The sequence below is a fragment of the Danio rerio genome, chromosome 19 (assembly GCF_052040795.2).
Source record: "Danio rerio strain M-AB ecotype USA chromosome 19, GRCz13ab, whole genome shotgun sequence".
NCBI classification, from domain to species: Eukaryota; Metazoa; Chordata; class Actinopteri; order Cypriniformes; family Danionidae; genus Danio; species Danio rerio.
The window spans coordinates 12,990,920-13,011,790 of record NC_141039.2 but is presented as its reverse complement, the minus strand read 5'-3'; the positions used below and the strand labels follow the sequence as shown (position 1 = coordinate 13,011,790).

At 35.3% G+C, this 20,871-nt stretch overlaps 2 protein-coding genes and 1 long non-coding RNA gene across 7 annotated transcripts in view; 1 reads left to right on the top strand and 2 right to left on the bottom strand.

The window, feature by feature from the left end:
• Positions 1–17,199, top strand: part of cpsf1 (cleavage and polyadenylation specific factor 1) — a 53,724-nt gene extending 36,525 nt beyond the window's left edge. The window contains exons 28-38 of one of the 4 annotated variants that reach the window (XR_015945191.1): positions 2,183–2,273; positions 2,357–3,916; positions 3,977–4,611; positions 6,545–6,697; positions 8,439–8,615; positions 10,183–10,249; positions 11,239–11,286; positions 11,382–11,537; positions 12,787–12,916; positions 15,429–15,567; positions 16,921–17,199. Coding sequence is in view for 1 of the 4 variants with exons in the window: in NM_001114681.3 (NP_001108153.3) it covers positions 2,183–2,273; positions 2,357–2,441; positions 4,470–4,611; positions 6,545–6,697; positions 8,439–8,615; positions 10,183–10,249; positions 11,239–11,286; positions 11,382–11,537; positions 12,787–12,916; positions 15,429–15,567; positions 16,921–16,968 (1,236 nt within the window). In the remaining 3 variants the exon portion in view is untranslated. 4 annotated transcript variants of the gene reach the window in all.
• Positions 11,238–15,424, bottom strand: LOC147832480 (uncharacterized). The gene is made up of 2 exons (XR_015516580.2): positions 12,444–15,424; positions 11,238–12,384 (listed from the first exon to the last, which is right to left on the bottom strand). It is a non-coding gene; the product is annotated as an uncharacterized LOC147832480 (long non-coding RNA).
• Positions 17,200–17,206: 7 nt separating the features above from the next.
• The window catches only part of adck5 (aarF domain containing kinase 5), a 35,278-nt gene continuing 31,613 nt past the window's right edge, over positions 17,207–20,871 (bottom strand). Inside the window, exon 16 of one of the 2 annotated variants that reach the window (XR_015515600.2) lies at positions 17,207–19,578. The gene's annotated coding sequence lies outside the window, so the exon portion shown is untranslated. The remainder of the gene's footprint in view (positions 19,579–20,871) is intronic. The other variant, XR_015515603.2, reaches the window with a different exon arrangement.

The following is a 20,871-nucleotide window of genomic DNA, read 5'->3' as shown; positions in this document are numbered from 1 at the left end:
TTCATCTCTGTTAAAAAATGTTTATGTGACTCTTTTTTTTTAAGTGGTCATTCATCCATCATTTAATCACTCAAAAATTAATTATTTTGAAAAGCACTTTTAAAAATAGAGCTCTGGTTCCCAATGTCTATTATAAGGATTAAAATACAAAGTAATTCTGTGTTAACCAGAACAGTTTGGTTGTGTATACAGTGGTCCCTCATTTTTTCGCAGGAGTTACATTCTAAAAATAACCCGCAATAGGCGAAATCCGTGAATAAGTCGCCATTATTTTTTACAATTTAAGGTTTTAAAACCCCTGACTACAAACTTTTCTCAGACAGGCATGAACATTTTCACACTTTTCTCTCTTGTTTAAACACTCTCAAAGTTCAAACTTTCATGGAAAATATAAGTCTAGTATAATAGAATGAAACCAAAGATCAAAACCTGTAGTCAGGCACAAACATTCATCACTGTCCGCAAAAGGTTCATAAAGCTTTTTAGCTTTTGTTTGGATAATGTTGGCATCCAACATAATGTTTTTTTTCTGCAGTCACTGATCCACAAAGCTAAAGCTGACTCCATCCCTAAGGGGGTCGTACATGAAAGTTGGAAGTAACACACACACTGGATGTGCACATTGGCATGTTATTTAAAATAAAATTATTCAGATGGCACTCTGTGTCCTGAGTAATAGCTGGGCACCACAGACAGCCGCCGACTTGTGGCACAGGCGTGCGTACTCTGATAGAAGCGTATGTTTACAATTAAACTAAACTAAAATGCATGGCGCTGCTTGGCGTGGTGCGGTGCATCTGGTGTGCGACTCTCTTTACGATGGTCTTGCTACGGAACTTTTTGCATCCTCGTTGGAACTCACACTGCGAGCAACTGAAGATTTATGTTCAGTGTTTCCTCAAGGATTTTTTCCAGCTGTGGCGGTAGGTCTTTTACACAAATCTACCAACTACCTATGCCGTTATTTCAATGACACATGGAGAAATGTCGTGAGCGCAGTATTACAAGTCGAAAACGCATTTATGTAATACGAGCAGCATGCGAATCTATTTGCTTGCACATCGATTTCCTCTGCTCATGAACGAAACTTCTTGCAAGCCCTCAAAATATACGCTGCTCAAGTGCAGATCTTCTTGTGCGCTCTTAAATAAACACAGCTGAAGTGCAATTTAGCGCGTTTATGTGAGTATGCCTCCAACATTTATAAGATTTGCTTGGAATATTTATGAATTTCTCCAATAGGCCTACAGAGCGGCATTAATGCGTCCTGAAGTAAAGTGAAACGGCTATAAACTCCAGCAAGATAAAGTCATTTTATGCAGAACCATAGACCTTAATCTATAAATAAAGTATAATTATGGAAACTGTGTTCATCTTCACTGAAAGCTACATTGTGTTTGCTGGCCTCACGCATTACGCTCCTGTCAGTCAGTCAGTCAGAACCTTAACTTAAAGGGTTTAACAAATACTGCACAGCACTACTACAATTACAGTTGCGATGTTATATTTCACTTCCTTTTTAATGCGTTTTGGTGCAACTATTACCCGCTATTAAAAAAACAACAATGACAGAATGTCGTGAATGAGAAGCTATACTGTATCTGTGGCGGGATGAACTTTGGTGTGGTGCCCCACCATGGCAGAATGAATGTAAGGGACACCATGATGTTATTTGGCAAGCTGAACCCATATTGTACTGTACTGTACAGGAGGCACGGAGGAGATTGATTGACAGTACTCTACAGCCAATCAGGAAGCAGAACACAATGCGCTGTTAAAAAACCCCCAAAAAAAACATGTCAAATTGCACTAAGAAAATCCACAAAACTGAGAGGCCACGAAAGGTGAACCGTGTTATAACAAGGTACCACTGCAATAAAAATAAAAAAATCATGTTTGACAGAAAATTTTAATTTCAGTCATGTTTACTGTTTTCAAAATATGTCATTGAAAACATTTGCTTTGTGGGAAAACTTGTGTGAAAGTCAGTAACACACTTAAAATGAAATTTACTTGGTTTGTGTATAGGTTTAAACTGCTTCATACGTCTCTGCTCTAATAAAAATGAATTATTGCATCTTTAGTTGTAGACCGGCTGTTTATGCTGGTGTAGCTTTAAGATTTCATATGGTAATGAGCTCTGTCTGCATTGGCTAAGATCAGTGATGTGTATGTGTTTCAGGTGTATGCAGTGTGCACCAGTGTTAAAGAGCCGTGCACGCGCATCCCCAGAATGACTGGAGAAGAGAAGGAATTTGAGACCATTGAAAGAGGTGTGCTGTTTTTCTCGATCTGTATATATACTGTGTGAAGTGTCTGATTTGATGGGGTCTTAATAATTTGTTTTTTCTCTCAGACGAGCGATATATTCACCCTCAACAGGACAAGTTCTCTATTCAACTCATCTCTCCAGTGAGCTGGGAGGCGATTCCAAACACACGGTGAGAATCACGGTCATATTTCAAGCAAAAATGAAGATTCTGGCAGAATTTATTATGCCGTTCCAAACATACAAAATTTTACATTTTGATTTCTGTCCATACATTTAAAGATCAGGTAAGCAAACTTTCTATTAAAGTTTCAAGGTAACAGTTAAGACAACCACTGAGAATATACATACTGAAACAAGTTTATGGGCTTTCTGTATGCACAATTGAAAATTAAAATATTGGATTAAGAATCAGTTGTCAAAATTGTCTATTTAATCTTAAATCATTAAGTTTAGTCTTAATTTAAATAATTAGGGTAAACTTTTTAACACCCCTTGGCGTTTCAGCGTTACACCCAAGGTATGCTAAGGCATCAGTTACTGAAATACAGCAATGCTTAGAGGTTGAAGTTGCTGTGATTCAATAAAGGGCAGTGATTGTTTTTCTCTAATACTGATTGTAGACTGCAGACAGATAGTAGGTTTAAAAACTGAATATACTGACATCTTATTTAATTCCAACTGTTTATGTTGATTTAAGACATAATTGACTGACAGATATATTGACACATTTTTGTGTGTATTTGACAGGCATAGAAAGACATCAGGGGAACAGCACAAGTTCTCTTTCTAAGTTAAATACACTTTTTAAAATTAAGCATATTCCACCATAAACAGCGTTTTCTGAATGCCATTTTACATGATTTGACCATAGAGTTTCGGCTTTAATCTTTTATTTCATGCAAAATATCATGCAGGTCAGTGAAAATTTTATTGCACTTTTATTGTTGGAATCCAAAGTCGGTGCTAAAATTGGATTCATTACACTGCCTTGATGAGGACCTAAAAGTTCACAGTCTCTAGGATTTGCTTGAAAAGCTTGGAAATAATTGTCCACCCCCATTATAAAATAAATCCAAAAAGTCACATTCAATCTTAGTATTCTGGTAAGACACAACCACTTTGCATGATACATTTACAATTAAATTATAAACATAAACATTGACCAACTTATATGCCTAGAGCACATCAAATATAATGAATTATAGTGAGTTTTATTTTTTTTTGGATGTGCAAGGACAAATATCATTGGTTTTCATGTGTAAAGTGCAGTTGAGCTTTTTTAAATATCTTTTTTAATAAGTCTAGCTTATAAATTAGAGACTTTCAATAAAGTGACAGAAATCTCTCATGGATTTATAAGGTTTGTTTTGTTTCAAAGTTCAAAAGTCATACAGGAACAACAAGAGCCTTAGTAAATGATTGATTAGTAACTGCGTCCCAAATTGCAAACTTATGAACTATTCTACGCCATTTTGTAGCATAAATAGTGTAAGTAGTGCATTCACACTGAATAGTCTAAAAATAACAAGTGCACTTTAATTACCTGGATATTGTACTCATTCAGCCGGTAAAATGAAGTGTGGAATGATGGACACCTCACGCACTCAACGACCGCAGTTTTGTTTATGTAGTGGAAGGGGCGGAGCTATCGGGCACACATGCTGGATAACTTATTTTGGATTGTGAAACCAAAATTCTCCCCAGGGGAGAGATTGTAGCGTCTCCTGATGGTGAATGCAGTTATACTCTTGGCAGGTATTATTTGGTAGTTTGATCATTTATTTCACTGATTTGGCAACCGTCAAGTGTCATCAGGGAAACGGTTTGAATTTCCGCTTAGTAAAAAAACACTGTGCTATTTGGGACAACGCTACATACATATACCATGCTGTTGAGTATGTAAGTGGATAAGTACATAGTGCATGAGTGTATAGTGTGCGATTTGAGACTCAGCTAGTTTTTCTCAACCATGTTCCAGGAGGACCACCAACACTGCACGTTTTGGATGTCTGCTTTGTCTGTCACAATCATTACCGAACTTTCAGTCTTTGCTAATAAGCTGATGATCTGAATTAGGCGTGTTTGGTTAAGGAGGTATAGAAAATGTGCAGAGCTGGTGGTCTTTCAGCAATGTGGTTGAGAAACACGGATTTAGATCAGGAACAGTCCATCTAATGTTGTCAAATGTCTTGATCAGCGTTGACCTGGAGGAGTGGGAGCATGTGACGTGCATGAAGACGGTGGCTCTGAAGAGTCAGGAGACGGTGTCAGGACTAAAGGGATACGTGGCTCTTGGGACGTGTCTCATGCAGGGAGAAGAGGTCACCTGTAGAGGCAGAGTAAGTCCTCTTTAATTATTGCTGTATAATTTATTGAAAACCAAAAATAACTAGTAAGGCTTAATGTGAGTAAAATTAAATAAGTAAAAATTGGCAAAAGTCACAATAGTCTTATTGCTGACAATACGTTGATTATTGGACTTTTTGTAATTATCTATTGCATTTTAATTGATATTATTACTTTATTTATTCAAGTATTTTTAGAATTTTATTTAACGACAGCTGTAATCATAATAATTAAAATGGTAGTGTTGTCTTGTCAAAAGATTACTTGCGATTAGTCACATCAAAAATAAGTTCATATTTACAAATAAATCTGTGTGCACTATGTATGTGTATATATATATATATGTGTGTATATATATATATATGTGTGTGTGTGTGTGTGTGTGTGTGTGTGTGTGTGTGTGTGTGTGTGTGTGTGTGTGTGTATGTGTATATATATATGTGTGTGTGTGTGTGTGTATATATATATATGTATATATGTATATGTATGTATGTATGTATATATATATGTATGTGTATGTGTGTGTATATATACAGTGTATATATATATATATATATATATATATATATATATATATATATATATATATATATGTATTTATGTATGTATTTATGTATGTATTTATGTATATGTAAATACAAACTGTTATCTTGGATGCAATAAATGACAATTAATCATTCAAGTTTTGACAACACTACTAAAGGTTAAACCAATGTGCTTTTATTCCGGTGGAAATCACAGGATAAACCTTTTTGTAATGCTTATTTGTTGACCACAGATTGATGAACCATTCTTATTAAACTTTGTTTTGTTTAAATTGCCTTTTCAAATCTCAACCTCAAATATGCAGTGTACGCAGTTATTTCCTTTTGTCAATCATGTTAAACCAATCAAATTCTAAGCCATTTTCTACCTGCATTTGATGTATGAAGAAGGTTCAAGTTTTTTTTTTTAAGTTTTATTTTTCCCTTCGAGCCTGTACACCACTATTATAAGGGTTTCTGAGGGGTTTTAGGAAGTTAACGTTCACTTACAAGCTCTTAAATTTATTAAAGTAGTGTGTTCTAGGTCATAAATAATTTTACATAATTTAAAGGGGAATTTTACTGAATAATTCAAATTCTGTTGATGCTTACCATCATGTTGTTGCAATCCTCTGAGAACTTTAATTTTCAAAACACAGATTAAGATATTTTAGATGAAATCTGAGCGCTCTCTCATCCTCCATAGACACCAATGGTCACAAGATATTCTGAGTCTAGAAAAGGAACCAAAAACATGGTCAAAGCATTCAATGAGATTTCAGCGGTTCAATTGTATTCATACAAATCTCCAGGAACTACTTTTTTGCCTGTCACTTTTCTATGACTTTTTTGTCTATGATTTTGACCTGTTGTGAAAGAGAAGGCATTGGCAAACAAAGTTGTTTTTACTTTTTTTATTTAATTATTTTTTTAAACATGCAATAGTATAAGTGGTGCTTAGTATGGTATAAATGTTTTTGGTTTCTTTTCTGGATTTTAAATGTCTCTTTACTATTGTTGTCTGTGGAGGATGAGGTAGCTCTCTGATTTCATCTAAATGATCTTAATTTGTGTTTACATATAGTATCAGGGCATTGAAATGACATGAGTGTGAGTAATTATTTAAAGAATTGTCATTTTTGGGTGAAATATGAGGTATTAATTTTGCTATGTTCATCTAACACTACCTAAAAAACACATTGAAAATCTCCCACTGCGAATTAGAATGTTTTATTTATGTGGTGTTGTATTTCTTTCGTTAATTACATACGTAATTTGCTGTGTTACAACTTCAAACGAGACCCAAGTCTTACATTTGACTTAGTGAAACTGGCAGAAAAATGTCATCACCTGCTTTTATAAATGTTCTTCATTAAATATCTGTTTGGGTTTTGTCTGACAGATCCTGATTCTGGATGTGATAGAGGTGGTCCCAGAGCCCGGACAGCCCCTCACCAAGAACAAGTTTAAAGTGCTGTATGAGAAGGAGCAGAAAGGTCCCGTCACTGCTCTTTGTCACTGCAGTGGATTCCTGGTGTCTGCTATTGGACAGAAGGTAAACCATGCACTTACATGTGCAGCGTCACATAAGATGTGACGTATGGAAAACTGTTCCTGGCTCACTTGAATTGAGAAAACTACTCCCCAATAGCCGTGACCAGTGTTTGGTCATATCAGACACTAATGTGAATCTTTTACAAAATAAGAGTGCATGCTACAGTCTCTGAACTTGCTGCAACACAGACAACAATATTTTAGTGATATATAAAAGATTGATCACTGATTTTAGGCATGTATATAAACCAATTAGGATTATGATTATTAATATTTTACAGCATACTGTGAGGATATGAATTATTCTTTAATAGCGGGTACATTTTGTGTGTCCTAGATAAACGTTAAATTTTTCAGAAGTAAAAAAAATGTGGTCACTTTATTTTAACGTACAATTCACGCTATTAAAAACAGTTATCTAAGACTTTTAGCTCAATAACTGCTAACTAGCTGCTTATAATAGTAAGGTAGTAGTTGTGATTAGGTCTTGGGTTGGATTAGGGATGTAAAATAATACTTTATAAGTGCTGATAAACAGTACATATCCTAATAATAGGCAGGTGGTAAGCAGTAGTAAATAATTGTTACCTAAACTATAGTGCTGGCAAAAATGTTAATAAAGCAGTTTAAAATAATAACAAATTATGTCGTTATCTTTAAAAATAATAATATTTGTGTGTAAATTTAGGGACATTTTGTATGAATATTAACTCGTAGATTCCCATTATACCTTAAAATTATACCTAGTTCTCTGCCTCCTGAATCTTACATTCATCTTTAGTTATTATTAAATATTTAAGTGTAATTTTAATCTTTTTTGTGTTTACTCTTAACTAAACATTTACATAAAACATTTACTTTCTGCTTTATTTGTAATTTCAGTATTTAAATTTTTTTTTATTTGTATCTGTACCTATATTGTAATAAACTCTGTTACTTCAGTATTAAAAAGGCAAGCTCTATTTTATAGCATTTTTTCCCTTATTAATCCTTAAAAATCACTGATAGAAGAGGCATGTGACTTGCTAAAAGTTATGTCTCTTCATCTGGTGAGATAATGTGGAAGGCATTGAGGCATGTCATTGTTCTTTTCTCATCATTACTTTATACAAAATGTTTAGGATGCACCAATAGTAAATTAATTGTATGTCAAATCTGTTCATGTGACATTACGGTGAATTTCTCCTTCACTTTTTTAAAACAAAATGAGGAAAATACATAACAATTCTGGTTTAGACATGCCATTTGGTATCTGTTTTTGAGGTTAGCATAATAACCTAAAGCACGAAGTGGCAACTCTTATTTTGTCAACCCTGTTAATGGTTTAAAATGTTGAACTGCTTACTGTTATTATTCTCTCAATAATTTGTAAAAAAAAATTAAAAGTTTTGGATGCACAACTAGTTGATTGATTATTTGTCAACTTCGTTATTGTGATATTAGCATGAATTTCTCTTTTTATTTTTAGACAATTGGTTAACATCTTGAACTCAAGCACAAAATGGTTTGCAATGTTAACTGTTTGTGACTGTAAGTTAAACAACAATTAGTCATAGAATAAAATGTCCCCTGTTTTTCATTATTTCACGTTTATATCAGATTCAGATTACTGTAAATTAAACGTTTGTTAATCATTCCAGTTTAAGGAAAATGTACCCGCATCTCTGGAATGAGCTGTATATTAGTATGATTAGTGGTCTGTTGAGTGTGTGTGTAATGGTGTTGTCTGTGTGTGTGCGCAGATCTTCCTGTGGAGTCTGAAGGATAATGATCTGACGGGAATGGCATTCATTGACACACAGCTCTACATTCATCAGATGTACAGCATCAAGAACTTCATCCTCGCAGCCGATGTGATGAAGAGCATCTCTCTGCTGCGCTACCAGCCGGAGAGCAAGACGCTTTCACTCGTCAGCAGGGTACCTGTCATCAGTTTACTGTCAAATATCTGTCTATCAAATCTGAAGGTGGTAAAGGTATTCTGATTGACTAATTCTGTGGACGATAAAGTAAACAGAATCTTCACACTGTTATTCATAGCGGCATTCACATAAATTTTACAAACACTACATGACAAAAGTCTTGTCACCTATACAAGTTTTAGGAACAACAAATAATAACTTGACTTCTAGTTGATCATTTGATATCAGAAGTGGCGTATATTAAAGGCAAAGGCCTCTAGATTACATTTATTTTACCAAAATAAAATATGATCATACCTTGATTTTAATTTATTTATTTAGGACAGTAATGCCTGACTTTACTTGGACAAAAGTTTTGTCCCTTAACAGAAATAATGTACAGTATAGAATATAAAGTCATGGTGCAGTGGAAACAGAATTAATATTGTGTATGACTCCCATGAGTTTGGAGGACTACATCCACACATCTCTGCAATGACTCAAATCACTTACTAATCATCTGAAATGGCAACGAAAGCGTTCATGCAGGACTTTCAGAGTTCATCAAGATTATTTGGATTCATCTTCAATGCCTCATCCTTTATCTTACCCCAGACATGTTCAATAATGTTCATGTCTGGTGACTGGGCTTGCCAATTCTGGAGCACCTTGACCTTTTTTGCTTTCAGAAACTTTAATGTGGAGGCTGAAGTATGAGAAGGAGCACTATCCTGCTGAAGAATTTGCCCTCTCCTATGGTTTGTAATGTAATGGGCAGCACAAATGTCTTGATACCTCAGGCTGTTGATGTTGCCATCCACTGCAGAGCTCTCGCACGCCAGCATACTGAATGCAACCCCAAATCATGATTTTTCCTTCACCAAACTTGACTGATTTCTGTGAGAATCTTGGGTCCATGCTGGTTCAAATGGGGTTTCTGCAGTATTTGTGATGATTGGGATGTTGTTAAATAGATGAATCATTTACCTTTTTCCACTTTTTTCCAATGATCAACTAGAAGTCAGGTTATTATTTGTTGGTGTTGCAACCGGGATCGACAACAAGATTTTGTTACGTAGTGTAGATTCAAATTGATACAGGCACATATTAAATCCAATAAAAAAAAAAATGTTAAAAGCACCATAAGTTTTATATTAAATGAGTTCACAATCTTGTGAAAATGAAGTACAGTTTACAGATCTTTTTAAAAGTAGAACTTTAGCTATTTTTAATATTTTTTTAATTATTATTTTCATTTAATTTAAAATTATTTCTTTGTATAACTACAAAGTATATTTATGTGTTAAGAAACATGTTGAAAGTGTTCTTTGTGGATTGTGGATTTTTATATTATTATTATTGTTGTTGTTGTTGTTACGTTAATTGCAACTCAATTTCAATATATACTTTTACAGTTTAAAGTTCAGTATAAATAAGCATTCAGTACAAGCGAATAAGTTGTGAGTGAGTACCATTACAAATAGACAAACTGTTAGCTGAATCAGATTCTCTCAGTGTGCTTTGAGGCCAAAAACTGATAAAGGTTGCAAATGAATAATGCCTACTACTTTTTGTTTGTTCATAGGATGCAAAGCCCCTTGAGGTTTACAGCATAGAGTTTATGGTAGACAATAACCAGCTTGGTTTTTTGGGTAAGTTACATCAGGTCTCTATATACTTCAAGCTTATTCAAATAACAAACTGGCTTGATGATATTTCAATCCATATCAGACTAAAATGGACTTTATTTCAGGAGTATGAAGCTGAAAAGTTTGCTTTCTCTTGTAAACACCTTCAACAAAATCCAGCACGTATTTAAAAGTTCATCCAAATGTTGTTCTTTGAAACGTGAGGATATTGAGCTGAAGTGTACTGAAGTTCAGTTAAATAACCTTTGAGTAAAGAATCAAAAAATAAGTTTGCTGTGAGTATATTGGGGCCTTTAGTACCTTATTATGTCTTAGTATTTTTATGCTTAAAGGAGACCTATTATGCCACCATCTTACAAGATGTAAAGTAAGTCTCTGATGTCCCTAGAATGTATGTGAAATTTCAGCTCTAAATACCCCACAAATAACTCTATGAAATGGCCTCATTTAGACATTAATCCAAGTTATGCTGTTTTGGCCTCTTTAAACTCAAATGAGATGGTGCTCTTTTCAATAGTGGGCGGAGCTACAACTACCTGTGTCTCAGCATAACAGCAGATTCAAAACAGACTAATGTTATGCCTAGACTAATGTTAAGAAGGCAATCTATAGACAAAAGTGTTCATTTGTGTGTTCTAAAACTCAGCATTTATGTGTCTTAGTTGCTGACATTACAAAGTGAATGACAGTTGCTCACTCAGGGCTGTCTGATAAGCTAATGAGGGAGAGATCTTCACTAATGGGCGGGGCTTTCCCCTCTGATGACATGTAAAAAGGGAGACTGTCAGTCAAAGTGTTTCTGCAGACTGTTTTTATCAAATGTGATTGTTAAAAAAAAAATACATTTTCACTATTAGAGGTTGGCTATATTTACACAGTTACCTCACTAATATGTTAAACCCCTAATAAAAGTGATTTTTGCATAATAGGTCCCCTTTAAAAATGCTGTCTCTTATAGTGTCACTCTTTTGACCTCTTAAACGTTCTATCAGTTTCAGACAGAGACAAAAACCTCATGGTCTACATGTACCTTCCTGAAGGTTTGTCATTTATCAGACTCTTCAATGATTTAATACTTGCAGACTTTGCCTTTTCCCAGTGTCTGATATCAAGTCTTTTATTAAACCATCTTTAGCCAAAGAGAGTTTTGGAGGCATGCGTTTGTTGCGGAGAGCAGATTTTAACGTGGGATCGCATGTGAACGCCTTCTGGAGGATGCCATGCCGCGGGACACTGGACACAGCCAACAAGAAGGCCCTCACCTGGGACAACAAACACATCACCTGGTTTGGTGGGTCTCTTATTATTATTTTTTTTTAATACCTGTGTCTGTTTTGAACATCCTTGAACCCTAGTTACTAGTGTTCATGATCCATGATAGCTATCATTAAAGAGATAGTTTACCCAAAACTACCATATACTCATCATTCACTTGTCACAAACCTGATTCCGTTTCTTTCTTCTGTTGAACACAAAAGAAGATATTTGGAAAAATGTTGAAAACCTTTAACCTTTGGCTTCCATAGTATTTGTTTTTCCTACTGGAAGTCAATGGTTGCAGGTTTTAAACATTTTTCAAAAGAACATATAGTGAGTAAATAGTGAGTAAATTCCCTTTTTGGGTGCACTATCCCTTGAAGCCATCTTTGTTTTACTATTAGAGAACTAGTTATTCTTTTTTTTTTTTTTTTTTTTAAAGTTTTTTTTATAGTTTACTTCTGGTTCATAACAAGATAATGCAAACACATATTACAAGTGATCATTTGTGGCCCACTTAATGTAAAGCCAGAAAGTATACAGTGGTTACCAGGACAAAAGTACACTATTATTAGAAGAACCTGGTGAGTAGTTTTAAATTGTGTTACAAGACATCGTCACATAAGTCCAAAAGTCTTCCACTCTGGGATACGTACAGGGATCCCTGCTTTGTCCTTATTATGTAATTTGTAAATTGAATGTTGATAAGAAGCTGATTTGGCATCTGTTCCCTATCTCCCAGTAAGCACACAGCAAAATCTTCTGAGTAAAATTTACTCCGTTTAGAGACTTTTTGGTCCTTTTTTATAATAAGGCAAACAGGTTGATAATAAGAAAAGCGGCCGTTTGTTGAGTTGCTTATTGATCGAGTTGATCTTCTGCTGAGATTGTGAGAGATTCAATGTATTATATTTTAGCTGATTTCATGTAAGACTGAGACTGAAGTCAGTCGTAGTTTTGTGTTTCTATTCTGTGTTGCTGTTTATTAACAGCAGGTGTTCATCATCAGTCCTCAATCATCACCTAATTAATCCTTTCATTGTCTCATCAACTTAAGTAACATTAACTCAATTTAGACCAAATCTAAACTCAGTAAATTTTTCTCACAGGATTTTGCTGTGCATAACCTTGGTGACAGTGGTATTAATGTTCCAAGCCATTTACTAAAAATATTTAGAGTTTGCTGTAAAAAAGGCTGAGCTAGTGAACAGTTCCACATACAATGAATAAGTTAAGTCAATTTCTGAGAAAACTACAAATACAGTGTTTCTGTGTCTGTGCAGCTACGCTGGATGGTGGTGTCGGTCTGCTTTTACCAATGCAGGAGAAGACGTACCGCAGACTGCTGATGTTGCAGAACGCTCTCACCACCATGCTGCCACATCATGCCGGGCTCAATCCAAAGGCTTTCAGGTACTCATTCATGTCTCTAGTGGCTCTGATGGTAAGATTTCTGTTCATTAGCTTCAGTTTTGACCAGAAGTACCCAAACTGGTCCTGGAGGGCTGATGTCTTGCAGAGTTTAGCGCCAACCCCAATTATACAGATCTGAAGCAGCTTAAGTCCCTGGTATACTTTTAAACAAAATCAAAGAATGAACAAAAATGATGTCATCTCAAACTAAAGCTGAAAATTATTATTTTTTTTTTTTGTTTTGTTTATTTTTTTCAGTTTAAAGCATCGCCATTGTTGTGTTCAGGGGTACATGTGAGCAGTGTTTTACACATTAAACTACTGCAATGCAGGGTGTCGGAAGGCTCAAAAACAGCATACACTTGTACTCTACCTATTTCAAACATCTTTTTGACTACAAGCCAGAAAGAACTTTAAAGTACACAGAGGCCTTTAGCAGGCATACTAGAAACTCCCTGGTGGGTGTCTTGAGGCAAGCTGGAACCAAAAATGCAGGGTGCAGATGCAAGGCATGAGAGTTTGGATGTAGTTTTGTAATTACCCCTTTAATTCTACAGCAAACCATTTCACTAAACCTGTCCTAACATTAAGATACCCTTGAACTTGAAACTTACCCATACAACTAGACCTGTTTTATTAACTTTACCACCCTATAAACATTTAAAGCTGCCTTTAAAGGAATAGTTCACCCGAATATAAAAATGTACCACTTATTTACACAACCTAAAGTGGTTCCAGGCCTTTACAGCTTTCCTTTTATTGTTGAACACAAAATAAGATATTGTGAAAAATGGTTTTTAAAAAGATATTTTAGAAACATGTAACCATTAACTTCCAAATTAGGTTAAAGAAATACTATGGAAGTCAGTGTTTACCGGCTATCAACACTTTTCAAAATATCTTATTTATCTAATCTTAACAGTAGAAACTCAATTAGGTTTGTAACAAGTGAAAGGTTTGCCTTTACCAGCCCTCAAACTACCTACAGTTGAAGTCAGAATTATTAGCCCCCTGTTTATTTTTTTCCCCAATTTCTCATTTCTAACAACTGATTTATTTTATCTTTGCCATAATGACAGTAAATAATATTTGACTAGATATTTTTCACTTCTTTAAAGCTTAAAGTGACATTTAAAGATGTAACTAGGTTAATAAGGTTAACTAGGCAGGTTAGGGTAATTAGGCAAGTTATTGCATAACGATGGTTTGTTCTGTAGACTCTCGAAAAAATAAATAAATAGCTTAAACGTGCTAATAATTTTGTCCTTAAAATAGTAAAATGAATAACTGCTTTTATTCTATCCGAAATAAAACAAATCAGACCTTGCCCAGAAGAAAAAACATTATGAAAGTCATGAAATTTTGACATGCCATTTTTCAGGCCTGGAAAAATCATGGAAATTAGTATAACACATATCTGTATACTTGAATTAGGGCTTTGCGATATTGGAAAAATCTGACATTATGGTATTTTGTATTTCTGTGATATATATTGCGATGTGAATACAATTTCACCAGATGATTTTACAGGTTTATTTGGATTGATTGGGGGATTTTGTAGGGCAGTGAATCTCCAATAATGTATACCAAATAAATGACAAGCATAGATAAATATAATATAGTAAAGATAAAAGTGAATTATAGTTTTCAGGTATTCAGTATTCAGGTACAGATATTAAAGGGACAGTTCACTCAAGGATTAAAAGGTACTCACTATTTACTCACACTTCACTTGTTTCAATACTGTAGGAATTATGAAATTATATTCTTTTTGTGTTCATTTAAAAAAAAAAGAAAGAAAACTCATAAATGTTTAAAACAAGTAAAGGGTGTAATGAACATGGTCATTTTTGGGTGATCTATCTCTTAAATGCTTAAATGCATGCAGATGATAAACGTTTACTCCATTATGATTAAACTCTATATTAAACTATAATCCCAACAAAAGTCTTGGAATTTTTGTAGTAGAAATGTGTATGAACCCTGTATATCGTAAAACTGATCCCTAATTTTTACCAAGTCTAAACCTACCCATACCACTTCCACTATCTTAAAGGGATAGTTCAACCAAAATGTTTATTTTCCTCACACTCAAGTGTTTTTAAACTTCTTTTATCCTGTTGAACACAAAACATTTTGAAGAATGTTGCTGCTGGGAAAAAAGCAGTCACTGACATCCATATAATGAAAAATCTATATTGGGAAAATCAAATACTAAGGAAGTCAACTGCTGTTTTTTCTCCACCGTTCTTCAATATGTCTTCCTCTGTGTTCAACAGACGGAAAAAGAAAGTCAAACAGGTTTGGAACGAGTGAAGAATGTGCAAATAATTGAAGAAAAAGCAAACAACTAAACATGTGCCCAAGTTTGACTGTCAAATAAACTTGCCAATTAAATAAACCAATTAAACCCGGATTATACCCCTTTCACTTTAAGTACCTTTCCCTAAGCTAACCTTAACCAAGCATCAATCCCTTTTCCAGGGCAGATTTGACCTTTGTTTTTCTGCAGGATGCTGCACTGTGACCGGCGGACGCTCCAGAATGCTGTCAAGAACATCCTGGATGGAGAGCTGCTCAATAAATACCTGTACCTCAGTACCATGGAGAGAAGTGAACTGGCCAAGAAGATCGGCACGACCCCTGACATTGTAAGCCATACCCTCTCTTGTATTTTTCTAGAAAATATTTGACACTTTTCATTACTAGCAATTGATTATTTGCTACTATTATGATTATTTGCCCGTTGTGTTCCTCACATGTGTTCTATTCCTTCGGTTAAAAGCATCTGCTAATATTTAAATTAAAACTGTTGTGAACAAGTGGTGAAAATATATTCATTTTAGCAGTGTGAATTAGACATCTAATGCTTATCTATATACAGTACGTACACAACAAGAAAAATCCATAAAGATGTAGGGGAAAAATCAATACTATTAATAGTCTTGGATGAAATTGTGAAGTGTTATTTTAGTTTTATGAACATACTGTTATAGCTTTTGTTTACATTTTCAATTATTAAGAGCATGGAAATTGTCACAGTATGTCTGATAATATTTTTATTCTGGAGAAAGTCTTATTTGTTTTATTTCAGCTAGAATAAAAGCATTTTTTAATTTTTAAAAGCCATTTTAAGGCCAAAATTATTAGCCCCTTTAAGCTATATATTTTTTCCTATAGTCAGCATAAAAAACTATCATTACACAATAACTTGCCTAATTACCCTAACCTGCCTAGTTAACCTAATTAAGCCTTTAAATGTCACTTTAAGCTGCATAGAAGTGTCTTGAAAAATATCTTGTCAAATATTATTTACTGTCATCATGGCAAAGATTATTAGAGATGAGTTATTAAAATTATTAGAGATGAGTTATTAAAACGAATATGTTTAGAAATGTGTTGAAAAAATCTCCGTTAAACAGACATTGGGGAAAAAATAAATAGGGCTAATAATTCTGACTTCAACTGTATTTAAAAAATATTTTTATTTTATATTTAATTTAAATATTTTATTATGTGAAGAACAAGGGATAATTTGAATTATTAGGTTTTATTCTTGTTATTAGTCAATATTTATTTCTTTTTAAATGAGCCCATTAATATTTTCCTTATATTTCTGTTACTATTTACTTTATTAAATCTTTTTTTTTTTTTAAATATTTTAAATATTTCTGAAATTTAACAAGAAATTACACTTTAAAACAAATGTTATAATGACAGTTAAGTGACAGAATCACGCATTAACTTTTAATAAACCATAATGACCATAGTCATAGATCTCATAAATAACCCTATATTTAAGCATCTGACACATAAGTGGGAACTCAAGACAAGAACATAAATGACGGCAACACTTTTATGGTAGGAATATGTTGTTTTGGAGTAATATTCATTTGTTCAGTCAGTAGGTGGACAGTTTTCACACATTTGAATGTTTCAGGAAAACTAGGTCTCAAAGTTTCCGCTTTTCCACCTCCGCTCATCAGTTTTTCCGTTCATTTCAGATCTTGGATGATCTTCTGGAGATTGAAAGAGTCACTGCTCACTTCTGAAGAGCTCACTGTTTTCCATCACATGAAGGTTTCCCCTTTTTGCCCACTGTTTTATATTTCAATGTTTTGATAGAAAAGCAGAAACTAACATTTGTCATACTGATGTTTTTTTGTTGTTGACCAAAAAGGAAGTACAGTAAACGGTATTGTGTTTCATAGAATATTTTGTAAGAAAAGAAATGACCATGTCGTTCATGTTGACATTAAGAACAGAGAAACATGTGGATACGGTCATGTCTTCAGTGTCATCATTCTTTCTCTTTGTTTTTTTCACCAATTTAATCCGTCAAAAGAATTACACCTTTTATTTAGGGATGTGCAATATATATCTACAATAACACAAACCTGTATTGGGTTTTTTGAAAAGAGTGAAAGAGTGTTCAAAAGAATTTGTTGCATGATGAAGCTTATTAGAATACAGGTAGAATGACAAGTTCATATAATAAATGAGGAATAAGTCCCTCTATGAAATTTTGCAGTAACAATTTAAAGACGCAATTTACTACTGGCTTATTACCTGACTATTATTAATATATTTACTATTTATTAGCACTTCTAAAGTATGGTCTTATTTTACACTCCTAATCCTAAACCCACTACCTTAATGGTGTAATAGGGTAAATTGTACATTAAAATAAAGGGTGACCGTAGTTGCTTTATATTTGAAAAATGATTCAATCCAGTATCACACAGGTGCATGTAAATCAGCACATGAACATATTGATTTTATATAAACAGTTCAACAAATAAGGTCATATTGAATTTTAGCGAAACAAGTTTATTTCACCAAGTAAAACATTTCCAAATAACCTTCACTGCAGCATTTCGTTTTTAATGAATCGAGTCAATGAGTCGGTTCTTTAAAGAGCTCATATTATAGTTTTTTGAAAATTCCCCTCCATGTAGTGTGTAACACAGCTCTAAGTGAAGTGAAGTATCCAGCTAAGGCTTAAATCTGTTAGTGTACAGTGTTTAAAACGGTTGATTCATCTATAAAAGAGTCGACTCATATGCTTCAAACGAGTCGCCTTGATACCGAGTCATTAGGTGTTTCGCCATGACTTACGAACGAAACCAAGTTATTCACGTGCACACGCAAACCCGGGAGATTTCAAACCTGAGGCCCCCGCCCTCTGACGCAGTAACGCACACAGACACACACCCACAAACACACGCACACAAACATGTCGGTCGATTGAAGTCACACTGCAGATGGATATTATCGAGCCTCTACCCAAAGATGAAACCTCAGCATTATAACCAAGCAGTTGGAAACTACTGGAAACTTCTGGAAGCTACATGCTACAAAGAATACTTCATCAGCGTTTGTTAAAGGAAGGATCAGTAAAGAGTAACTTACTGCTGGACGTCAGGATGGGTTTCTTCCTCCATTTCTCAAGTGTAAGTAAGTGCGATTAAAGTTGTTGCCTCGTTGACTCTAGCTTGCAAATGTATTTAGTTGTGATTTGTTACTTGTAACCGCGTGTACTGTATCAGGTTAACTGGCTATATTCTCTTATCGCGTGCAAAGTCATGCGACGCATGCTGCTTTGTTTATGGAGCTCCGTGGACAAGGGTAGTGTGTGTGTGCGTGCGATGTCGTCCGGAGGTATGTGTGTGTTTGTGTGTGTGTGCGCGCGTGCGCGTTGTCGCTCGGAGGTCTGTGTGTGTTTTTGTGTTTGTGTGTGCGCGGACGATGGCAATGTGTGTGTGTGTGTGTGTGTGTTTGTGTCTGAAAAGAGCAGAGTGAGACAAGCTAGGAGATCTCCTCGACAGTTTTTGCTCAATGAAATAGTTAATCGTCTGAATTTTCAAGTCCATAGTCTGTATTTACATTGACCCACTGGCAGCTAAAATCCACGCCTACACTATCGAGCGTGTATGAACTGTGACTACTTTTATATTGCTGATTAGCTGTTGTGCATTTTACTCTCTGACTGAAGGCAGTCGACCAATCGCAACAGACTGTCATCGGTCCAATCAGCGCAGATTAGCTTCGCGCTAAGGAGGGGTTTGGGAACAAATGAATCACTGGACGATTCATACAGGAGTCGCTGGGATAATTAGGTAAAAATAAATGCAGATTATAAGACCATGAAAGTGTTTTTTGACCTTGCATGCATATTAGACTGTTGTTGGAGACCCTTACAACCAAGATATGACCCTATTTCATGTATAATATGGGCTCTTTAATAAAGACTCAATTGCTTTGTGGGCCTTTTTGAAGGATTGTTTGAGTGAATGATTCTCTCAACCACACATTAAGAGACTTGTCACCAGCTGTTGGCATTTTTAGTTTTACATTTATTTATTTGTGATTGAACTAGCCATTGTTTGTGGGGGAAGAAAAGGCACACAGCAAAATGGTTTCATTAGTTATTGTCATATTGCACAACCCTACTGTAATCAATAAAAGTGTGTGTCCACTGCAGCACGATGACGTACTGGATCAGGTCTGATATGTAGTTGACATGCATGTGCAGGCTAGAAATAAAAATAATTTATTTTAATCATTAAATTACCTAGTAAACTGTGTTATCAACATCTACGCCAGGGATCACCAAACTTGTTCTTAGAGGAAATGTCCTGCAGATTTAAGCTGCGGTCACACTGGGCTTTTCCTCCCATGGACTTCCATTCATACGCACAGGAATGCGTCAGACCGGAAACGCAGGGTCATGGGTCAAGTTTCGCAGGTTGCAGAGTTCAAGCTTGGTGAACTCTGACCTGCGAAATCGCATCACTTGACTGCTTGAGACCAATCGAGGATCAAAACATGACCTCTCTGGACAGGAATTTAAAATATGGAGCAATCGCTCGCGTTCTAAATGTCTGATCATCTTGTTTAATCCCGCCCCTTTTCGCAGAGCCCTACACCAGAATTTCGCATGCTCAAACTCTAGTGTGACCGCAGCTTCAAGCTCCAACCCTAATCAAACACACCTGAACAAGCTAATCAAGCTAGGTATGCTTGAAACACCCAGGCAGGTTTGTTGAGGCAAGTTGAAGCTAAACCCTGCAGGGCACCGGACCTCCAGGAACGAGATTGGTGACCGCTGATCTCTGCCTACCCCAACCCTAAATGCAACCATCACAGTTGCACAGTCATTACAAAGTTCACTACATATTGGAGCAGATCCAGTACGTCACAAGGACTTATGGCATCCTTTAGGAATGAATCTCCTTTTTTGTTATCTGTGCTAAGTTTTAATTCAATATTCATATTGTGACATTCAGTAGATTAAAGGCTCGTACACACGGGGACGCTTTTCATTTGCGTTTATCGTCAGCGTTTTATGAGACGTTTTTTCGGATTCAAACCCTAATCGATTTTCAGCAGAAGAGTATGCAAAATCACTCCTTGATGTTAGATGGCACTACACAACTTTAAGCTTCTGACACCCGCTTATAACACAGAAGAAGAGGAAGGGAATAAGTTCACACGCTTGTTGTTAAAGTTACTGGTGACTTGATCTAGCGATGAAGAAATGATTATTGTTCACCGGAGCAATAAGCAGCTCCACGTTCATATGGCCTCTGGGTATCTTCTTCAAAGTGCGCTCACATTGACAGTTTTGCGTTTGAGCGCCTCCAAGAGCTGTTTACTGTAACTTCAGCAGCTCCATGCACGTGAACAAAAGTGCCAACCAGATTGGTGGAAAAGGTTTTAACGTGGTGTGTCAAATAAAAAAAAAAACAAGCATGAGGCGTTTTTTTTTTTTTTTTTAAATATGCCGCTTTTGTGCCTGCCGTTTTGTACGTTGGTGTGCACGATCACATTGACGTCTTTTATTTAGTCACGAGGCGTTAAACGTCGATTGAAAACGCGAGCAAAAACCGTCTCAGTGTGCACAGGCTTTAAGAATATAAAAAATCTAATTTAATACTAAAAAAAAAAAAAAA